Genomic DNA, 18,375 nt, shown 5'->3' with positions numbered 1-18,375 from the left:
TCTAACTGACAGAATTATGGCCCTTTTTTTTCCCATTGGAAAAAGAACTAAGTTGCATTTATATTGTACCTTTTACAACCTCCGGGCATCCCAAAGCACTTCACAGGCAATGAATGACTTACTGAAGTGTAATCGCTGTTGTAATGTGGGGTAATGCAGCCACTAATTTGCACACAGCAAGATCCCACAAATAGCAGCAAATAATAACCAATTAAAGTGCTTTAGTGATGTTGATTTAGTGATAATTATTAACCAGGACACTACATGAGCCTAAATTCTGCATATTTGCACTGCTAGCTCAAGTGATGTCATTCTTTCCATACATGTAATCACCATTGATGTGACCCTTGTGGTTGGAAAAAATTTGTTGCTTATAAGCTGAACTTTTCCACCGTGCAGTGACTGAAAACCTTTTTGGTTTTGGTTTGGGAGCAAATGTGAAGAATAAGAGTAGTCTCTGGCATTCAGATAAGGGACACACCATGAATTTGATGGTGGTATTCACGGAGAGTTTGAAGGATTCTCCTCGATTCAGGTAGGCTAAAATCTCTCAAAATGCATTTCCATTGTATGGACTTGGGGACTATACCTTGGGCTCTCAACACTGGAGCCGCCATACGCAAAAAACACCCTCACCATGAATGGTTTTGAATTTTCAATGACCCACTGTAGTGGAATGCGTATTCAGTTTATAAGTCACAGAAATACAAAATGGAGGTGGTTTGTTTTATAAATGTTAATGATTTGAAAACTCTATTGTAATTTTATTTAACACCTGTGGATAAATAACGGTAGAGGTAAAAATCCGATTAACTAGAGTGTCATGTTGAAAAATTACATTTTAAGTTTTAGGAGTAGTGGGTCACAGCTCACAGGCATGTGTTAATGGTTCCAGTGATTCCCACATGTAGAAAAGTTGAAAAACCACTCTGATAAAATTGCTTCAGGTTCAGTTTGTATATGAACTTTTTGGTGTCATCTAATATATGTAGTGTGTTTTCTGCTTGTAAGAGAGTATTGCATTACAGAGTTCAGTTTCAGAATTGTTGGGAACAGGGGGTGCAATGGCTCGGACACTGGCTCTGGGTTTGAATCCAAACCAGAACAAAGGTATGAATTCATCCTCTGTTGGTTGTAAGGGTCTTACGTGAAATGAATTTGAACATTGCGCAGATCACCAAAGTTGGTTGCTAATTGGACAAAAGTAGCATTCTCAGTGGAAGAGGCCACGGGTATAGGAAATGGAAGGATGAAGTCCAGAGTGCCATAATGGATGTGTTTGAGAGGTTGGGACCCAAGCGTTTGGTTAGAGCCTGACACAGAATGTGTTCCATTTCCCACGGTCAACATGTCTCACCTTGAGCACAAAATTCACAAGAACAAAATGGCTGGCGAGATGGTGTAAGAGGGAGGGATTTCAATTCCTGAGGCATTGGGACCGATTCTGGGGAAGGTGGAACCTGTACAAGCTGGACGGGTTGCATCTCGGCAGAAACGGGACCAACATCCTCGCAGGGGGGTTTGCTAGTGCTGTTGGGAAGGATTTAAACTAGTTTGTCAGGGGGCTGGGAACCCAAGTGTGGGCCCAGAACGGAGAGAAACAAAGCTGGACGTGCAAGTTAGAAAAGTAGTCAGCAAAACTAGTAGGGAGCAGAAACAAAGGCCAACAGTAAAGCGGGTCAAAGTGCAGAAAAATATTAAACAGGCAAAGTTGAAGGCACTTTATCTAATTAGAAGTGCATGTAACGAGGGCAATGCGGTAATCATGGGGGACTTTAATCTACATATTAATTGGGCAAATCAAATTACCACTAATGGTGTGGCGGACGAATTCTTAGCACGCATGCGAGATGGTTTCCTGGATCAGTAAGTGGAGGAACCAACCAGGGAACAGGCTATTCTGGATCTGGTACTGTGTAATGAGAAAGGGCTAATCAATAATCTTGTGGTAAAGGGGCCTTTAGGGACAAGTGACCATAATATGATTGAATTTTAGATAAAGTTTGAGAGTGATGTAGTCCAATCTGAAACGAAGGACTTCAATCTAAACAGGAAACTACAAGGGTATGAGGGACAAGTTGGCCATGGTAGACTGGGAGACTACACTAAAAGGTATGAAGGTCGACATACAATGGCTAACATTCAAGGAAATAATGCATAATTTGCAACAAACATATATTCCTCTAGGGCATAAAAACCCAAAAGGAAAAGTGATCCAACCATGGCTAACAAAAGAAATTAAAGCTAGTATTAAGTCAAAGGAGGAAACTTATAAAGTTGCCAGAAAAAGCGGTCAGCCTGAGGATTGGGATCTTTTTAGAAATCCGCAAAGGGGGACCAAGAAATTGATAAAGAAAGGGAAAATGGAATATGAAATATAAAAACTGATTGTAAAAGCTTCTATAGGTATGTGAAAAGGAAAAGACTGGCGAAGGTAAATGTAGGTCCTTTCCAGTCAGAGACGGGAGAATTTATAATGGGGAATGAGGAAATGGCAGAGAAATTAAATAAATACTTTGTTTCTGTCTTCACAAAGGAAGACACAAAAAACCTCCCAGAAATACGAGAAAACCAAGGGTGTGGCAAGAATGAGGAACTTAAAGAAATTATTAGTTAAAAAAACAGTACTAGTAAAATTAATGGGACTAAAAGTCAATAAATCCCAAGAACTGGATGACCTACATCGTAGGGTTTTGAAAGAGGTGGCCATTGGAATAGTGGACGCATTGGTTGTCGTCTTCCAAAATGCTATAGATTCTGGAACGGTTCCTGCAGATTGGAGGATAGCAAATGTAACCCCACTATTTAAGAAAGGAGGGAGAGAGAAAACGGGGAACTACAGACCTGTTAGCCTCACATCAGTAGTTGGGAAAATGCTGGAATCTATTACAAAGGATGCAATAACTGGGCACTTAGAAACTAATAGTAAGATTGGGCAGAGTCAACATGGATTTATGAAAGGGAAATCCTGTTTGACAAACCTATTGGAATTCTTTGAGGATGTAACTAGTGGAGTAGACAAAGGGGAACCGGCAGATGTGGTGTATCTGGATTTTCAGAAGGCCTTCGATAAGATCCCACACAAAAGGTTGGTGAACAAAATTAGTACACATGGAATTGGGGGTAATATACTAGCATGGATTGAGAATTGGTTAACAGACAGAAAACAAAGAGTAGGGATAAACTGGTCTTTTTTCAGGATGGCAGGCTGTGACTAGTGGGGTACTGCAAGGAAAGGTGCTTGGGCCCCAGCTATTCACAATCTATATCAATGATTTGGATGAGGGGACTAAATGTAACATTTCCAAATTTGCTGATGATACAAAGCTAGGTGGCAGTGTCAGTTGTGAAGAGGCTTCAAGGGGATCTCGACAGGCATCCTTTATAATAGATTCCAGCATTTTCCCCAACTACTGATGTGAGGCTAACAGGCCTATAGTTCCCTGTTTTCTGTCTCCCTCCTTTCTTAAATAGCAGGGTTACATTTGCTATCCTCCAATCTGCAGGAACCTTTCCAGAATCTATAGCATTTTGGAAGATGACAACCAATGCGCCCACTATTCCAATGGCCACCTCTTTCAAAACCCTAGGATGTAGGTCATCCGGTCCTTGGGATTTATTGACTTTTAGTCCCATTAATTTTGCTAGTACTGTTTTTTTTTTTTAACTAATACTTTCTTTAAGTTCCTCATTCTTGCCACATCCTTGGTTTTCTCATATTTCTGGGAGGTTTTTTGTGTCTTCCTCCATGAAGACAGAAACAAAGTATTTATTTATTTTCTCTGCCATTTCCTCATGTCTGAGTGGGTGAGAACATGGCAGATGTTCTGTTAGATGTGAAGTTATCCACTTTGGTAGAAAAAACAAAGGCAGAGTATTTCCTAAATAGTGAAAGTTTGGGGAGTGCAGATGCACAAAGGGACCTGGGTGTTCTTGCACATGAGTCACTGAAAGTGAATGTGTAGGTGCAACAAGCCGTTAGGAAGGCAAATGGTATGCTGGCCTTCATTACAAGAGGATTTGAGTACAGGAGTAAAGAAGTCTTACTCCAATTATATAGGGCCTTGGTGAGACCACACCTGGAGTACTGTGTACAATTTTGGTCTCCTTACCTAAGGAAGGATATACTTGCCATAGAGGGAGAGTAACAAAGGTTCATGAGATTGATTCCTGAGATGGCGGGACTGTCGTATGAGAAGAGATTGAGTAAACTAGGCCTGTATTCTCTTGAATTCAGAAGAATGAGAGGGGATCTCATTGAAGCATACAAAATTATTACAGGGCTTGATAGGGTGGATGCTGGGAGAATGCGTCCCTTGGCTGGGGAGTCTAGAACCAGGGGCCACAGCCTCAAGATAAAGGATAGGCCATTCAAGACTGAGATGAGAAGAAATTTCTTCACACGGAGGATGGTGAATCTTTGGAATTCTCTACCCCAGAGGGCTGTGGAGGCTCAGTCATTGGGTATATTCAAAACAGAAGTTGATAGATTTCTGACTACAGGAAATTCTTTTTTTTTTATCCGGGACCGGCGTGGTGGCGGTTGATCAAAAAGTCCGGATTACAGAGAGGTATACTTACTAAGGTACGCGAGCCCCATACATGGCCACAGATCCAGGCGTCCCTGTTGCATGGCAACAGGTGCAGGAACCCCGGTTACATGGCCACAGATCCAGGCGTCCCTGTTGCATGGCAACAGGTGCAGGAACCCCGGTTACATGGCCACAGATCAAGGAACCCCGGTTACACGGCCACTAATATGAAGTAAAACTTACCTGAACCTACTCCTGTTTTTCCGGTTAAGAGAGATTTCCGGTTATTTAGGTGCCGGTAAAAAGAGAGTTTCCTGTAGTAAGGGCATCAAGGGATATGGCGATAGGGCCGGTGAATGGAGTTGAGGCAGAAGATCAGCCTTGATCTCATTGAATGGCGGAGCAGGCTTGAAGGGCCGAATGGCCTACTCCCCCTCCTATTTCTTATGTTCTTAATTAGTCAACAAATGTTAAAATCATAAATACAGTTTGATATCTTTGAGTACCTGAATAAAGTGACCCTTTTCCAAAGTTTACAGATCAAACAAAGATTTTTTTGGTCAAATACAACCTTTTATTTATCAATTTGTCTCTCATTTCTCAACAGTCAAAGAAGGTGCAGGTGCTGTCGACGAGGAGGATTTTATCCGTGCATTTGAGGAAGTTCCAACAATTCAGGTAATCTTGAGTCTGCTATAACTTTCTCTGATTCTGTCATTTATCTTCAGTTCCCCACGAAGCTTTGTTTTATTTGAGAACCAGAAATCTGTTATTTGGAAGGTTTAGATGTGTGTTAATTGTGCTATTGAAAAGAATCTAGTTTGCTTTTTGAGTGTCTTGGAATATTTTGTTATGTAGGCTAAGGTTAAAAGTGAGCAGTACTGTACCTATGTAACCCAAGACCTAGACTTGGAGGAACATCCTAACATAGGCAAAACTTCCATTTAAGCAGATTAAAAGAAGCATATGGCAGCTAAGACTATGATCATTGTTTATTTATTGAATCTGCTGGAACTCATTTTACATGTAACCTCCAACAACCATCGTGAAAAGTTCACCTATTCCCAGAAATTCCGTTCGCAGGCCTCCCGTGGTCTGGAAAAATCTGCGCCTAGACCGGAGGGCTCCCGGGAGGCGGAGAGTTCCGTTGCTGGGCCTCTCCAAACTGCCAGTGCGCAGGGTCCACGTATCCCAGGGGGCGCAGGCGGTTCGCAGCGTCCCTGGGATCACGTGGGCCATGGGGAGCCAATCCGAGAAGGGAATCTAGGAAGACCTGTCATATATATGAATAGAGATCACCCCAAAACTTTAAATTATTTTTTAAAAAATCACATTTTTAAAATGACTTTAAATTACATTAAATTAAGTATTTTAAGCAAAAGTTTTATTTTTTGAAAAAATAATTATAAAGTTTTTAACGGGGCTAAAAATAAACGTACCTTTCTTTAAAGTATTTTTAAATGATAAATCAGTGGAAATATTTTAAGCAGGCCTTATGCCTGCTTTTACCAGGCGCAAGAATTGTAAGGGTTTTCTGCAGGCGGAGGGTCTCCAAAAAGCAGAACTCTCCCCCCGCAGAGGCCCTGCTCCCGGGCAGGCGGAGGATCTGTCAAGAGCTTTCTTGACAGATCGGAAATGCCGGTTTCCAGCGCATGCGCAGTGCATGCCTAAAACCGGCATTTCCGTTGGCCCTACGGGTGAGTACACACCCGTAGGGAACGGAATTTCTGCCTCATTATGTTTATGGTACTGCTGTAATCAATGGTGTAGCCTATCCTTTGTTACGATAAAAATGAAATGCCCTCAGTTTACCTTGAAAACTACAGTTAATTAAGATTAATTCCATGTAAGTGTAAAATCAGGAACTTTTATAGCTGAATGGAATGGACTTTTGGCTCCTATGTTACATGTTCTGCATACATGTACTACAGGAAACTTTGTGCTATCCGGCACCGACGGGACCGAGCTGTTGCCGTCCCATCAAAACTGCCGGACAAACCAGCGCTAATGTTGAAACATAGAGATTTTGAGCTCCGTATCTGGCAACAAACCCTGTTGCAAAACAGCTTCTAAACAGTCGGCTGTACCTTGCAAGCGTCTCTGTAGCTTAGCAACAGCTAACTGACTGGTGGGGGGGAAAAAAAGCAACGAAAAGAAAAAAAACCTAACGAAACGGCTCCTGATTTTTGCCGGTGGCTCGCGCATTCCGGACAGTTAACCTCCGGATAAACCAAAGTTTCCTGTATATACAACTTAAATGGGCTAAACCATGATGTGCTCTCCCTTGTCCTCCTTTACCTCTAACAAGGCATTTGACCATGTCATCGTCATCTTCCTCCACCTCCACTCCGCCATGAAGTGACTTGGGATGCTTTTTTAAGTCAAAGGCATTATATAAATGCAATCTGTTATAATGTACAATGTCACTGAGCGATCAGCATTGGAGGTTAATTGGTGTTTTTAAAACTATTTTCTTTAATAGGCACCAATTGTGCAACTTGAAGTTTCACTTAGCCGAGTAAAGATGTTGTACAATGTATGTAGGTTCCAACTGTGGTCACCTTTAATATAGGTCGCATAAATTATTTTTTTTTAAATGTTAATTTTATATAAGCAAGCATATTTGCTAGAAAGTTGAAGTAGTTAATAAAGATCTACTACTCAACAGACATAACATTTTATTTTGTACCTGTTAAATTAGCATTCATGACCTACAATTATTTCAGGATCACAAATGCAATAAGTTATTGGTATTACTTTTTTAAATTATTATTTCAATCACATGTTCTTGCTGCACAGCTCGGTTTTGTTTCTCCTCTACAGTGAAGGAATGTAATAAAACCAGGAAAATTATTTTTGTGTAAAAAGCCAAAATATTGATGCAACACACTAACTTGAGTTCTGTCTTTTTATTAGATATTTTCCAATAGAGACCTCGAAGAATCCATCAACAAAATTAGAGAAATTTTATCGGATGATAAGCATGACTGGGAGCAGCGAGTAACTGCTGTAAGTCTTTGACCCTTTGGATCTGGCGTTCTCATCAACTGTTCCGTGTATTCATAGTTTGCAAAATGTTTCTTTTTAAATCTGGTTGCTTTTGAACTTTCAATGCTTTTATCTTGACTCTGGCATTGGCACTGAATAATATTTTTTTTATACAATGAAAATGTCACTTTTATTAGAAGATGTTTCTGTACAAATCTTGACAATAGTGTGCAATAATGTAAGAATATCAATCACTGGATGGGGAAGAATTCAGCATTTACTTTACAATACAACTAAAAACGAGGACTTTTTCTCCCCTATTCTATTCTTTCCCGCAGCCTCTTAAGACATTTTCTCCTTGCTGGTTCCATGGTAACCAGTTTCACTGTAGTACCTCATCCTTATGGTCATTCTTCATTTGTAAGCCCAGACGATAAGTATCAGCAGGCTATTCAACTTTGGATTCTTTCCTCACTTGATGATCAGGAGCAAGAACCTTGTCCTGTTTTCCTTTCCCTAACCCGGGGTACTGAGGCCAATCGTAGCTCCTGCGATCAGCAACTGAGCACATACCGAGGTGAAACTTCAGACCTTCCTGATCTGTATCTGTCGGCTACTTACTGACCTTAAATAGCTGAGCCTGTGGAGGAGCACCTTGTTTAAATAAAATAAACAAACTTTATCCAGTTATTTGAAATGCTAAAGGACAGGGTATGGATGTTAACAGACTGTTTGACTAGTACTTTGAACTAAAGTGCAGGTTCAGGATGAGCAAGCCTCAATGAGGACTAGAGAATAGGTGGTTTATTTTCCTTTGCAAATTTGTGGCTGTATGGAACAGGCTACCTGCAAAAGCTGTTGGTGCAGTGTTCTTTAAAGCCTTCAAAAACAAACTAGATCAAATGTTATTGGGAACAGGGCTGACCGTTATACGAGTAATTAAGAATGTACATGATAAACAACACTTGGGACACAATGGTGCTTCCACTGCTGGCCGGAGAGGGTGCGCTGTCTTCTGTGGAGGGCAGCTGGGCGTGGTTGAATAATGGAAATACGGGGATGGATAGATGGTCTGAAGTTTAGCTGTGAGTATTTATGCAGAATTTTTCTGAAAGAGATTCACGTGAACAGAGGAGTCCAGGATAGGCTATATTTGTTGTACACTTATGGAAAGCTTCGAAATCCAGGGTTAAATGAGCTTCTCTCATTCCAAGTTTTCTTGTGTTAACTTCATTTCAATAAAATACTGATAGTTTAGTTTACATATAAAACAACTTTTCTTGTTTACAGCTTAAAAAGATTAGGTCTCTAATCCTGGGTGGAGCAGCAGAATATGAATCTTTCATTCAACATCTGCGGCTTTTAGATGGAGCATTCAAATTATCAGCAAAAGACCTGCGATCTCAAGTCGTGCGTGAAGCTTGTATAACATTGGGGTAAGTAATGATATAGGTTGTGAAATGAACATGATCAACTGAATTAAACCTTGCCAATTGCAATAAGTATTAGAGATTTGATTGTTAACCATGTAATCTGAATTTTAATTGCTGTTGATGCACTATTTTGTTTGTTTTAGAGCTATAGTTTGTGGCAAACAAGGCAGCTATGGTTTGCAACCTGCATGTTACATTTGCAAACCATAGTTTATTTCTCGCCTCATTTGTGTTCGCTTCCCCTCCTGATATTTTCCCTCAGCCTTTGTATTAAGTGAAACCCCATCATTTATCCATTTCACTCTCCATCTTGGCTCCTTTTACTCTCTATCCTCTGAATTCATTGTATACACCTCCATCTTAAAGCTCTCCGACCATTATTCAGGCACCCACTCAACCAAGCCACCTCCTGTGGCCTCTGTATTTCTGTGGTCTCAATCACTGACTAGGCCATCTCCAACCACTTTCAACCTAGCCATTTCCTGTGGCCTCTGTATTCCTGTGGTCTTGATCACTGACTAGGCCTTCTCCAACCACTTCTTTGTATCACTCATCAATCAACTCCATACCCCCTTCCAACCCAAATTTTGTCTGCGTCTGTCCCTGGAGAGAACACTTCCTCTCTCTTTGGGCGCCCCCCCCCCCCCCCCCCCCAACCCCAGCCCGAACTTGTTTGCAACTGCAGTTTCAAATTCCCAACTGCCTAGTCTTTGGTCCTCCATACGCCATGATACTTCTGCAGCAGTTGATTTGCTCAGCCACTCTCTCAACTTCACCTTTTTCCTTATCGCTAGCATAACCTTCACTGTCTCCCTTCCCTGTTGTTCGTTTCCCAACACCTCACCAGTGCAGCCACCATCTTTGCTCCCCAAGACTAACAGGACAGAGTTCAGCTTATCTGGTGCACAACTAACTTAGTCATCCATCACTAGATCACATCAAGCTCTATCAGACTTCACTCTCCTCTGCAAAAATTACCCGCTACTCTAGGATCATCTTGGAGAGCCAAGATAACTCCAGCTTTTTTTTCCCTCCACTACCAACAGCCTCTTTAAACCACTTCCCTGCCACTCCCACCCTAACCACTAACATCAGGTGTAAAGAGCTTGTAAATGTCTTTGTCACTGAGGGCGAACACTATCCATTCAGCTGCCTCTGCTGCTTCCGCCTCTTCTGTCTCCCATCTCCCCCAATGCCCCCTCCGTGGTCATCTCATCCATGAGACCCACCTCCTGCTCCCTTGACTCCATTCCTACAAAACTGCTTCCCTTCCCTGTGATGTCCCGCAAAGGAAATTGCTTGTACTTTGGTTCACATAACCCAAAATGTTGCTGTTGCATCTTGCGGGGATTGGCATCCTTCTGCTCCTGGGCGTTGATGCTAGTGTTCCAGTGCAACTTTGAAGTTCAGCAATTGTGGGAATTAATAATACTGTCAGCATTATGATGGCTGAATGAAGATTGATCCATTAAATAAAATCGCCTGAGTGATTCTCTTTCAGATAGGAAGTCTCTTGTAGGCTGCTTTTTCACAAGGAGAGCTAGGAATACCTTCTCTTTAATTTAGTGTGTCAGCCTCGGCTCACTGGTAGCACTCTTGCCTTTTAAGTCAAAAGGTCATGAGTTTAAGCCCGACTCAAATAAGACCCGAGCATATAATCTAGGCTGACACTTCAGTGCAGCAACTGAGGGAGCATTGCATTGTCAGAAGTGCTGTCTTCTGGATGAGTAAGCCGAGGCCCCGTCTGCCTCTGCAGATGAATGTAAAAGATCCCATGGCACTATTTGAGAAAGAACGGGTTATTTCTCCCAATGCCCATTTTCTGTATGTGTACTGTGAAGTGAATTGGGATGTGTTTTTAGGTTATGACTCTTTCAACAAGTTTAATTTATAAAGACAAACACAATCTCTTATTTGCAATGCAATAACTTAAAAAAAAAAGTGATGTTTTCAATGTTGTTTTGCTTTTATGGGAACCTTTTATTTTTATTCATAGTTTGAGATCTATTGCCAAAGTCTCTTCAAATGCTTGATATCCCTAAAGCCTACTTGTCTACCTTTTTCTCTAGGCATCTCTCATTTGTTCTGGGAAACCGTTTTGATCATGGTGCAGAAGTCATTATGCCAACACTATTCAATCTTGTTTCTAATAGTGCCAAAATCATAGCCACATCTGGTATAGCAGCTATAAGATTAATTATTCGAGTAAGTACACAAAATACTTCTTTCTGTATCATTACTTGATTTTTTTTTCTCTCTCAAAAATACACCATTTCAAGGAGGCATTTCTTTCAAACAGCTAAAGTGTACTTTGTGGAAGAAGCAAATTGCCCCAATAAGAAAGTTTGGGTGCAAAACTCAGTTTCTTGCTACTCCAAACTAGACTGGAAACTTCCCATTCAGTGTTTGTGTTTATTTTGCCTTTCATTTGAAACAACATCCCCTCATGATAGGTTAGTTGCCCTAGTATAGTCATAAATTGCACGCACCGGTTTCTATCTGTCCTTGGGACCTTCTGGTTTGCCATTATTCTTGCTCGGCAGCAACTCTGTGTTCAGCTGCATCCAAGGGGTTCATTTCTTTCAAGCTAACTAATTTGAGAGAATTAACTGTGGCTACAATACCATTTATTCAATGCAGTAACACATTAAATAAATGGTATTGTAGCCACAGTTAATTCTCTCAAATTTTAGTTTTTTTCCCCAGTCATATTTGGGGAAAAACATTGCCTGCTTTGTAAGTAAGCAGTTGTGTTCTGAATTCCAATTATTCATTAGTAGGTAGTTTGCTTTTTGCTGGGAATTAAATCAGGAACTATTGAAATTGTGCATAAGCCATTTAAAATTGCTTGGTGAAAAAGATGTTTGTTTTTGATACCATGTACCTGAAATGTTAATCATCCAAAATGAATTCAATTAAAGATAGGTGTCAAAATGCTTCCCTGATGACTAAGTTAATTAAGAAAGTGAACAGCAGATCCAAGTTCTGAATTCTGGTCTGCAAAGTTAGCTGATCTTGGGAGGGAAAGGCATATGGATCACTATAATTGTGCTCCACATTCTTAGATAAGTGAGGGAAAATCAGCTGGAGCCCAGTGCTGATCAACAAGAAACCTTTGTTGGAAATGTATGTAGCTGTCAAGTGAAGTGTGGATTGGGCTTGACTGTTGTGCCCTCAGAGTTGAGTAGCTCACAGAAACTTCATGCCAACACATGAAGAATGGCATCCTGGGCAAGGTTTTGGAGACCGACTGGACCCTGTAGGAGTCATGCCCTACCAAGGAGTTCAGGAAAGAAGGAGGTGGAAATAAAATTGGGGAGCAGAAGGGGAATTGGGTCAAACTGATCTTTATATTGAGAAGGGAGGCCATAGATTCAGAAGATTAAAAATTTACAAATAATATGGCATTTTTTTTTGTCTGCATAATATATTCTCCCTGGGCCAAATTTAAGTATTGTTGTAGTATTCTTAATCTGTGTTTAAAAAAAACTGATAGCCTGTTAATGCTGACACCAGCTGGCATAAGCCAGATTCAGTATTAAATGTGCTGCATGTTGGTGAAGATGTGGTGGGTTACACTGCTAGGCATGCTGTGGTTTTTTTTTAAACGAATGTCTTGTACACATTTACTATTTTAAAACAAGTTTGTTTTTGATACTGCTGCCTCCTGTTCCTAAAGGGAGATGGGATGGTTGTCAACAGCATTCAAATTAGCAAGTGATTGAGCCCTACATTGAGACAGGTGCCATTTTGAAGCCAGGGCTTTCAAGTAACTTCACTGGAGTCTGATTTGGGGACAACTTTGATCTTTGCCACTGTAAATCAAGCAGATCATAATTATTTACATGATTAACCTTTTAGTAGGAGAGAGGAAACCATTTTGATTGGGGGAAGGGAGGGTCAGCCAAAATTAATAAATATATGTAGCCCAAACTACCACCTGAGGAGGAGTAATTATAATGCTTACCATGTCTTGGATCTAACCTTAGAAAATATTCTTTTTCAGAATACCCACTTCCATAGATTAATACCCACTATCTTGAGCAACTGTGCATCAAAGTCTGTGGCAGTTCGGAGGTAGGTTCAAATCCGTGTGTCACATTGGTATATTACTTCATTCATGTGGTATTGATGGGGTGGAAAATTCAACATCGTTTTGCCCATTTTTTGGGGGGCGAAATGTGAAGGATGGGGAATTAAATTTGGGTTGCGATCTCGTGCGCCAATCTCCTCGGAGGTGCGCCAGTTGCCAAATTTGAAGCCAGCGACTTCTAGGTGTGCAGGGTGACCGCCTGAATTAGACATTGGGTGCTTTACAGATGCAAATCGGCGTCCTTCGCTGGCTGTAGGACCTCTGTTGAAATTTGTCTACAAATGGGTGGAGCTTGCTCCATCCAGTTGTTTCGGGTCTTGAGCAGCCTCAGCAGCGGACTGTGAAGGGACTGCTGGAGGCTGCTGAATAAAATGGCCTCCTGTCTAGCGCCTCTTGACTCAACAAAAATACTACAGGCCGTTGCCGGCCCAGTCTCAACCCCATTTACTTTACCTCCCCTTCCCCATCAACCTAGCTGTGGGCCAGCTCGGCATCAGAGGCAGCTAGAATTGGTCAGTCTCTGATCGGTGAGCTCCATTGGGGCTCCCTGTCGGTGCCTGCAGCTTGCTTGTTTAATGCAAATGAGATCTGAGCCCAATCTCAATCTGGCCTCAGGCTGCCGGGGACTGGCAGGCAAAGCAATTGCTTTGCTGACTTGCCGCCCGTTTTGGGCACAAGTCCAATTTTTCGGCCCATGTTCTGTGTGATCATTCACTAGTTAAGTTTGATGAACAATTCCAGATTATAAAAATATATATTAGCCGTGCTTCTAAGGCTGAAAATACAGCAAGTAACTGTTCCAAGCAGAAAGCAGTTGCTTGGATAAGAAAAGGCCGAGCCTAACATTGGCTGGCTGAGTCAGGATCAGCAGCCTTCCTGGATACCAGTTTTGTTTCAGAATTGGCTGGAGCTTGAATTTCCAGCAGACTGTTTTCTGACTCTGGATTTGGATTTTTTTTTTGAGGTGGAGGAAATTGGTCAATTCTTTCTTGTTTTCAATAGAATTGATGTAAGTACTTTAGATTGAAAGTGCTTTCCCTTTGACTAATTCTCTATTAAACCTCCCTTAAAATTTAGCAAAACTCAAATCTTCTGGTAATATTTAAAAAAATGTGTAAATTCTTCCAATTTTACTATTTTTATTTCTGTTCAAACCTGCATTGGCATTGATTATTTTTCCCCTTTTGTATAATTTATTTCACCCTGCGATTAGATTCAGCTGCATAACCACTATGATTTGTAGTTAATGTTGACTAGTTATCGTTATTGATCTTTAAGGCTTTGTCCAAATTTGTTAATTATTCAGGCGTATATAATGGCTGCGTATTTGCCAGGGAAATATCATTCATTGTACAAAAAGAAATTGTAAGCATGTAATGCTAAACGCATCAATCTATAGTCCTGTAGTTAATGAAGGAAAATGGTAACATTTACATATTGTTGAATTATATTAACATGGTATTGCCATGGAATTCTTAACGGTGGGAAACATTTCCTATGTCATTATGTTTGTTTTCTCTTGTAACAGCAAATACAGAACTATAAATTTTGCCATTTCTGCACCAGTATTATTTCATCTGTTCTTAAAATATGAAAAATATTTTCTCCCAACGTATTTCCAGACTCTGACATTTATTTTAATGCTTCAGGTAGTCAAGTATAATGACTTGGAGCTAATCTTTTTGATCAGAGCTGGATTTTGTTTCATAAACAAAAGGGTTTCACATCAGTTCACATTATTGTAACACTAGCTGTTTGATTCAGGAGGTCAGTGCAGGGAAGACCTATACTGCAGGGCTTAAAAGTAGAGTTGACTTTATTGTATAACTGTCAGGTCATACACATAATAATTTCACCCTTAGGACATACCAGCAACTGTTCTGCCACTTGCCCTCTAGACTGGCAACACTAGGTTTTTAAAAAAAAGAGTCTGAAGAAATTTTCAGAATTCCAGTTACAGGTGCAAACATGGCCATGTCACAAGAAATACCAGGAACATATGTATAATGACAGACAGGAAAAGACACATCGTTCCGTCCACCGTGTCCCTCACTGTTGCGGCATCCTGTGCTTCACAATACATATACACGCCACCAATGTTCCCTTTAATTATTTTTTTTAGGGTGCACGGTTTTTCCTATTGTAAAGCCAGCAAGCAGCTCATGCAGCCGCGCAGCTTAAAGGGAACATTGCTTTCCACCTCGCCCGAAAGCCATGCATAGGAGAGGCGAAAAAAACAGATTAAAAACCCAGGCCAATCCGGGGGGTGGGTGGGGCGGTGGTAAGAAATCTGGATTATTTCTCCCTGCGCACACGGCCCTTCCCCTGCCCAAACACCATTATCGAAGATACTTCAAACTGGGAATCAATTTTATGGCTCTCCTCTGTACCTTTTCCAAAACCTCTATCACCCAGCATGTGAGGAGACCAAAGGGACATGATATTCTAACGGAGGCCGTACCAAGGTCTTGTACAGCAACAAAATTCTTCTTGGGAAGTCCATACTTGTTTACTAGAACTTTCAGAACATGACATAAGTAATTAACTTCTGTTTTCCCCCAATGCAACTAAACAGTGCTTCCACCGGTCAATATAACACTATGATTTGATCTAGTTAGTTTGCATTTAATAATGCTAAGTTGATAAATTCATGAAACAAATTTGAAGTTGAAGGAGGAACTGAAAGAAATTGGTATTTGTAAGGAAATGGTGTTGGGGAAATTGACGGGATTGAAGGCCGATAAATCCCCAGGGCCTGATAATCTACATCCTAGGGTACTTAAGGAAGTGGCCCTAGAAATAGTAGATGCATTGCTGATCATCTTCCAAAATTTGATAGACTCTGGAACAGTACCCATGGATTGGAGGGTAGCTAATGTTACCCCACTATTCAAAAAAGGTGGTAGAGAGAAAACGGGGAATTATAGACCTGACATCGGTAGTGGGGAAAATGCTAGAGTCCATTATAAAAGATGTAATAGCAGAGCACTTGGAAAACAGTGACAGGATCGGACAAAGTCAACATGGATTTACAAAAGGTAAATCATGCTTGACTAACCTACTGGAATTTTTTGAGGATGTAACTGGTAAAATAGATAAGGGAGAACCAGTGGATGTGGTGTATTTGGACTTTCAGAAGGCTTTCGATAAGGTCCTGCATAAGAGATTAGCGTGTAAAGTTAAGGCACATGGGATTGGGGGCAAGGTACTGACTTGGATAGAGAACTGATTGGCAGAGAGAAAGCAAAGAGTTGGAATAAACGGGTCTTTTTCCGAGTGGCAGGCAGTGACTAGTGGGGTACCACCGGGATCAGTCCTAGGACCCCAGCTATTCACAATATATATTAATGATCTAGACGAGGGAACTAGATGTAATATCTCCAAGTTTGCAGACGACACAAAGCTGGGTGGGCGTGTGTGCTGTGAGGAGGATGCCGAGAAACTCCAGGATGATTTGGACAGGTTGGGTGATTGGGCAGAAACATGGCAGATGCAATATAACGTGGATAAATGCGAGGTTATCCACTTTTGGTGTCAAAAACAGGAAGGCAGATTATTATCTGAATGGCAATAGATTGGGAGAAGGGGGAAGTGCAAAGAGACCTGAGTGTCCTTGTGCACCAGTCGCTGAAGGTAAGCATGCAGGTGCAGCAGGCGGTTAAGAAGGCAAATGGTATGTTGGCCTTCGTAGCGAGGGGGTTCGAGTACAGGAACAAGGATGTCTTGCTGCAGTTGTACAGGGCCTTGGTGAGACCACACCTTGAGTATTGCGTGCAGTTTTGGTCGCCTTACCTGAGGAAGGATGTTCTTGCCATGGAGGGAGTGCAGCGAAGATTCACCAGGCTGATAACTGGGATGGCAGGAATGACGGATGAGGAGAGATTGGGTTGATTGGGCTTGTACTCGCTGGAGTTTAGAAGAATGAGAGGGGATCGCATTGAAACTTATAAAATTCTGACGGGACTGAACAGACTAGATGCAGGAAGGATGTTCCCGATGGCGGGGGAGTCCAGAACCAGGGGTCACAGTCTAAGGATAAGGGGTAGGCCATTTAGGACAGAGATGAGGAGGAATTTCTTCACCGAGAGTGGTGAACCTGTGGAATTCTCTACCACAGAAGGCAGTAGAGGCCAATTCATTAAATATATTCAAGAAGGAGTTAGATATATTTATTAAGGCTAAAGGGATCACGGGATATGGGGAGAAAGCAGGGACAGGGTACTGAGTTTGGATGATCAGCCGTGATCGCATTGAATGGCGGAGCAGGCTCGAGGGGCCGAATGGCCTACTCCTGCTCCTATCTTCTATATTTCTAAGTAAATGCTCTTGCATTTGCTACAAGTATGAGATTTGAATGTAGTATTCCTATTCCATAAACAAGCTGCTTCAGGCATAATCTGTTGACAAATTGTACAACTAAATAATGGATAGAAGATGGATGTGTATAATTAAACTGTAGGTATTTGAAATGTTGACCCTCTTCTATTAATGTAATACCTTTTATTACAGATAAAATGGTTGATTTTGTTGATAAAAGCATCATTTTTTTTTGGACAGGCGTTCATTTGAATTTTTAGATCGGCTGCTACTGGAATGGCAAACACACTCACTAGAAAAGTAAGTAAACAACCGAGGAACCTTCCCAGTGAATAGGCTGTAGATTTATTTTTTGGTTGCAAATAAGCATAGTTTAAAATGGAAACTGAAGTGTCAACCTTTTGAACAGCATCATACAGCAAAACAAATGATAACTGAACTGAAGTAAATGGGGGGGTGGGGGGAGACATTACGGATTAATACAATTGTAAATACTTGAATTTAACAGTCAGACAAATAGGTTATTGAAAAAATATGTTCTTCAGAATAGTGAGGAACTTGGGGATTTAAATATTTAAATAACACGACTGGCAAGAGCATTGAATGTGGTAGCTGTGCTGTTTCCATAGTAATGAAAGGAAGGCCTTTGAAAATGCACTCTGAGGCTTTTTTCCCTCTTTTTTGTTTTCAAAAGGCTGTGACATAAAGCTGAAGTTGGGAGGGATTATGCTGCTTGTTGTGCTTAAATGTAATAGCGGTTATCCTGGATAATATTTCTATCTAATGTACAGATGAGATGTTAGTTTTGAGATGAGATTCTGGTTATCGTAATGCTATCCCCTCTCGTTAGACATGCAGCTCTGTTGGCAGAAACGATAAAGAAGGGTATCCATGACGCAGATTCAGAAGTAAGACTGGAAGCTCGAAAGTAAGTTGTTTTTCTCTACCTGACATTACTGTAATGCTTCCAAAATTCATTTTGATTTGCATGCCATTAGCCTCTTAAAATCCA

General features: G+C 41.1%; 1 protein-coding gene across 15 annotated transcripts in view; it reads left to right on the top strand.

Moving 5' to 3' along the window:
* clasp1a (cytoplasmic linker associated protein 1a) overlaps positions 1 to 18,375 on the top strand; it is a 362,676-nt gene that overhangs the window by 175,110 nt on the left and 169,191 nt on the right. For all 15 annotated transcript variants that reach the window (XM_085986887.1, XM_085986895.1, XM_085986890.1 and 12 more), the window contains exons 10-16: positions 5,140 to 5,210; positions 7,449 to 7,541; positions 8,811 to 8,956; positions 11,023 to 11,158; positions 12,960 to 13,030; positions 17,604 to 17,663; positions 18,214 to 18,291. In XM_085986887.1, the coding sequence (XP_085843013.1) occupies positions 5,140 to 5,210; positions 7,449 to 7,541; positions 8,811 to 8,956; positions 11,023 to 11,158; positions 12,960 to 13,030; positions 17,604 to 17,663; positions 18,214 to 18,291 (655 nt within the window). The remainder of the gene's footprint in view (positions 1 to 5,139; positions 5,211 to 7,448; positions 7,542 to 8,810; positions 8,957 to 11,022; positions 11,159 to 12,959; positions 13,031 to 17,603; positions 17,664 to 18,213; positions 18,292 to 18,375) is intronic.

Source organism: Somniosus microcephalus, chromosome 4 (assembly GCF_052327205.1).
Source record: "Somniosus microcephalus isolate GS21.2 chromosome 4, FLI_Smic_1.0, whole genome shotgun sequence".
NCBI classification, from domain to species: Eukaryota; Metazoa; Chordata; class Chondrichthyes; order Squaliformes; family Somniosidae; genus Somniosus; species Somniosus microcephalus.
The sequence above is the reverse complement of the archived record's forward strand: the minus strand, read 5'-3'. Positions and strand labels throughout refer to the sequence as shown.